This window comes from Penaeus japonicus, unplaced genomic scaffold (assembly GCF_977035675.1).
Source record: "Penaeus japonicus unplaced genomic scaffold, GWHDUDI00000001_assembly GWHDUDI00000012, whole genome shotgun sequence".
In the NCBI taxonomy this organism is placed as follows: Eukaryota; Metazoa; Arthropoda; class Malacostraca; order Decapoda; family Penaeidae; genus Penaeus; species Penaeus japonicus.
In genome coordinates, this window is record NW_028234414.1 from 42,625,200 (window position 1) to 42,630,199 (window position 5,000).

The 5,000-nt window shown below is 41.1% G+C and overlaps 1 protein-coding gene across 2 annotated transcripts in view; it reads left to right on the forward strand.

The window, feature by feature from the left end:
• The first annotated feature begins 2,984 nt into the window (after nt 1–2,984).
• LOC122256461 (Ribosomal protein S6 kinase) overlaps nt 2,985–5,000 on the forward strand; it is a 22,804-nt gene continuing 20,788 nt past the window's right edge. The window contains exons 1-2 of one of the 2 annotated variants that reach the window (XM_086542826.1): nt 2,985–3,184; nt 3,615–3,883. In XM_086542826.1, coding sequence (XP_086398952.1) covers nt 3,791–3,883 — 93 coding nt within the window. In that variant the 5' untranslated portion in view covers nt 2,985–3,184; nt 3,615–3,790. The remainder of the gene's footprint in view (nt 3,185–3,614; nt 3,884–5,000) is intronic. The other variant, XM_086542827.1, reaches the window with a different exon arrangement.

Here is a 5,000-nt window from a genome sequence, read left to right on the forward strand (position 1 = left end):
GCTGGTTCTAACACGTGGTGATTGCAACATGTTAACTTCAACATATAACATTTATGAAAGGCTGGTTGCACATTGTAATGCGCGGTTGCGTTTTGTTATAATATTCACGTTTCACCCATAATATAGTCAGAGGCTTTTAATATTACGATTTTTTTCCCATAGATTTCAATATAACATTGGCAATCAAGCAAATGATTTTAAATATGACTTGTAAATACTATATATTCTTAAAAAAAAAAGAAATCTCAAAAAGGTAAAAGGGTAAATCATACCCTACATGTATTGACATATATTCCTTCGTAATTGTATACTTTTTCTCCTCAAAAATCATTTCAAGCACTTCCTAAACATAAGCTTACATTCCAAATATGCTTGAATAATACGTGGGAGACTGCAGTTTATCCTTAAAACCTATATCTATAAAACAATATCTATATTTATGTATTTTAAATCATTTTACTTATTACGAACGTGAAATAACCATTTAAGATAAAAAAAAAAATCTACAAAAACTAATTTTGTTCTTATTAACTTATACGTCTGATAAATAATCATAATAATTTTGGTCTTGCAAACGAATTAATAAATCATGCAATCACACACTGAAGGTCAGCCAATCCTCCGAAAATACACATGGCGTCAAGAAAGTACATTTCGTTAAGAAATTCCCATAATAAAAAAAAATAAAAAAATCGGGATTTCTGACTTGATCGTTACTCATCTATTGTCATTTACTTTTTTTTTTAAGCTGTATCCACTATTCAATATCGTTTTTTATTGAGATACTTTGGTTGTTATAGCTATTTTTGAGTAAAATCCTGTTTGGCTGTATTCTTTCTTAGGTTAAATATTCGTTTTCTTAACATCTGCTCTAGTTTTTCAAATCATCTAACTCGTTTTTATCCATATTCCTATATATTGCTAACTTTACAAATATCCACATACGGCTATTTAATGATATTTCTATAATTTTCTTCAAATGTAGAATTTAACCCAACCCTACTCCGAATTTAGAATAGTCTCCCTTGTAAAAAAATATATCTCTAACGTTTTCTGTAGTGCATGCATCGAGTTTCGCAAGCAGGGTTGAGATGAAGCAACATTTATGAATCACGGATAGAAGGGGGAGGGGAGGGGAGGGGAGGGGAGGAGAGAGGAGAAGAGAGGAGGGGAAAGGAGGGGAGAGGAGAGGAGGGGAGGGGAGAGGACGGGAGGGGAGGGGAGGGGAGGGGAGAGGAGAGGAGGGGAGAGGAGGGGAGGGGGAGGGAAAGGGAGGGGAGGGGAGGGGAGAGGAGGAAAGGAGAAGTGAGGATAGGAGGGGAGAGGAGAGGACGGGAGAGGAGAAGAGAGGAGAGGTGAGGAGAGAAGAGAAGGGGAGAGGAGAGGAGAAGAAAGGAGAGGAGAGGAGAGGAGAGGATAGGGGAGGAGAGGAAAGGAGAGGAGAAGAGAGGAAAGGAGGGAGAGGAAAAGAGAGGGGTGGGGAGGGGAGGGGAGAGGAGAAGAGAAGAGAAAAGAAGAGAAGAGAAGAGAGGAAAGGATAGGGTGGAGAGGAAATGAGAGATGAGATAGATAGGCAGAAAGATTAGGTGAAATATATATACATATATCGGAGAGGGAGATATAGATAGATAGATAGATAGATAGGTAAAGAGAGAGAGAGAGAGAGAGAGAGAGAGAGAGAGAGAGAGAGAGAGAGAGAGAGAGAGAGAGAGAGAGAGAGAGAGAGAGAGAGAGAGAGAGAGAGAGAGAGGGAGACAGAGAGACAGAGAAACAGAAAGACAGAGAGAGGGAGAGAGAGAGAGAGAGAGAGAGAGAGAGAGAGAGAGAGAGAGAGAGAGAGAGAGATAGATAGATAGATAGATAGAGAGAGAGAGAGAGAGAGAGAGAGAGAGAGAGAGAGAGACAGAGAGACAGAGAGAGACAGAGAGAGAGAGAGAGAGAGAGAGAGAGAGAGAGAGAGAGAGAGAGAGAGAGAGAGAGAGAGAGAGAGAGAGAGAGAGAGAGAGAGAGAGAGAGAGAGAGAGAGAGAGACAATAACTCGGTATCTAGTTGTGCATTGTTTTACTATTAATTTAGGTCTAGAATTGTAATTTATTTGTCCTTGGCCAATTCTCCCTCGCCCTCTTTCTAAATGTATTCTCTCTCTCTCTCTCTCTCTCTCTCTCTCTCTCTCTCTCTCTCTCTCTCTCTCAGTCTCTCTTGGTCTCTCTCAGTCTCAGCCTCTCTCTCTCTCTCTCTCTCTCTCTCTCTCTCTCTCTCTCTCTCTCTCTCTCTCTCTCCTCTCTCTCTCTCTCTCTCTCTCTCTCTCTCTCTCTCTCTCTCTCCTCTCTCTCTCTCTCTCTCTCTCTCTCTCTCTCTCTCCTCTCTCTCTCTCTTCTCTCTCTCTCTCTCTCTCTCTCTCTCTCTCTCTCTCTCTCTCTCTCTCTCTCTCTCTCTCTCTCTCTCTCTCTCTCTCTCTCTCTCTCTCTCTCTCTCTCTCAGTCTCTCTTGGTTTCTCTCAGTCTCAGTCTCTCTCTCTCACACAGTAGAGATACAAACAGACTGAAAAAAATAAGAAAATGGATAATGTATAAGTTTAGTGAAGAAACTGGCATAACAGCTTTCCCGTGTCTCATAATCCAAACACCAGGGGGTCTGTTTATAACCTAGAACTAACAAGATAATATCTTAGATAGCTTATTTGTACCCAGTTATTGACACGTGTTGATGCAAAGGTACTCCAAAAGGGGGGGGGGGTGATAGGAGTGAGAATCTACAGTTTAATAGGAAGAAGAAAGGGATATGTATGGGTAAAAAGGGGACTAAATGAGACTCTGAGAATATTTTCACAAGTACTGTTTTTATTATCTTAATCAGGGTGCATATAGGTATCTTTTTTGACTGGCACTTATCTGCCGGTCTGAGTATGTAAATAATCTTTGGTATTGAGACTATCTTTTCTTATCTTATCATTGCTAAGCGCAGGTGAATTACAGAGTTACTTCGCAGTTGACAAAACTCTCTGTCTTGTGAATTCACGAATATTTTATATCCGACCATTTCGATAATTTGTCGTAAATATTGATAAAGATAATCAGTGCCAAAGAGGGAGCGAATATTTCATTTTAACTCTTTTAACTTTGGAGAGATATCGCCTCTTTTAATAACATCCATCGCGACATTTTCCTTAGAAAGTCTCGTCAAGGTAAATCTGTTGCAGTTCAGATATTCTTGCAATGTCAGTAACCTCTTTGCATCTTTTGGTAGATGGTGGTGGCACCTGTTTTTGCTATTGTTTTCTTCAATGTTGCTAGACCATTTTTTTAATGAATGAAGAGCCCCCTTTTCACTCATCCGTATTTTTTTCTTTCTTTCTTTCTTTCTTTTTTTTAACTTGATTCTCCCACACGTCATTTTAGCCCTGACCTCATCATTGATAAATAAGAGAAGTTTGAAAACTACAATATCTCCCAAACACCCAATCCTTAACAACACCACCACCATCCACATAACACACCATTGAATAAAAAAGAAATAAAAATAATAAAAAAAAACACGTGCTCTAGCCGTTAAAAATTTAAAAAAAAGGAGCCCATGTTTTGATTTGATCCTGACTTGCGTTTCATCCCCTCCAGCCAGCCTTAGCCTTAGCCTCCCCCCCACTCCCTGTGCTCGAGAGATAGTCCTCAGCTCCCCCGACTCCCTGTGCTTGTTTTGGTCCAGCTGACTGCCCTGTGAGAGAGAGAGCAAGGAAAACCCGACCAGCCAGAGCCATTTGGAAGAGGAAAAAAACACGAGCGGTTTTGCTACGATGGCGGCGCCGGGGGTCTTTGACTTGGAACTGCAAGAGGAAGACGCCATTGAGTGCGATCAGTCGGATGATGACGCGATCGAGGTGGAGGAGGTAAGGCGAAATAAGGAGGAGGAGGAGGAGAAGGTGGAGGTGGAGGTTGAGGTGGAGGATAGGAGAGGTGGAGGATAGGACGAGAAGGTAATAAGGAGAGGGTGATAAGAGGGAGGGGGAGGGGAGGGGATAGGTAAGGTGGAAGTGGAAGAAGAGGTGGAGGTGGAAGGGAAAGAGAGGAAAAGGGAGGAAGAGGAGGAGGAGAAAGGGGGAAGGGTGGGGTAGGAAGGGGAGGGGCAGGTGGGAGAAGAAGAGGGAGAGGAGGAGGGAGGAGGAGGAGGAGGAGTTTCACCTGATGATGAAACTGGCCAAGAGAAGGCAAAGGTCAACAGGTTCGTAGTCTCATGGAGGAAAGGGAAGGGGTGAATGAAAGGGTTAATGTGGGAGAGAGAGGGCAGGCTAATGGGATGTGGATTAAATCTTTGAGCCGAGGTACTCTGCGCACGATGAGCGCTTAGCTCTTGACAATCTGGCATTGGGAAAAGGTGTGGGAGGCTGCGTATGACATATTATACGTAGGCCTTGTAAGATTTCTCGTGAAATTGTCCTCCACACTTTATATTGGTTATATGAATGTTAAGACGGACATTCAACTATACTTTCTCCTCGGATATCACAAGTGGATACAAAGTGGAGATGCTATTCCTCATTTTGAGAAGTCGTCCGTGGGAATTCACGGAACGGGAATAATTTTTCTTTTGTTTACGAGGTGAATCACACGGACATGTGAGATTATTGTTTTTTCTTTGTCTTATTTTTCTGTATATTTGCTTGGTTTTAAACCGCTAAATGAAAAACAAAAAAAAGGACTTGTAGTGTTGTTTCTCGTCTTAATTATGGGGTTCAGACGATTTTTATTTTATGTTTTTATTGTTCATTTGTTGCAACAGATGGTATGAGACCGCGTACCTTGCTAGTAAATACAGATATTCCGATATTTATTCATTGTTTTTATTATTCTGTTTTTCAAATGCAATCTGTGTTATTCTTTTGTTTTCCATAAAGATGTGATTATGTAATTTGGATATTTGGACATCCTTAAAAAATCTGTTCCTACCTGTACATTTTCTGAGTGCTTTGTCTTGTCTTCGGAAGTGTTATTTCAATGTCCTTTATC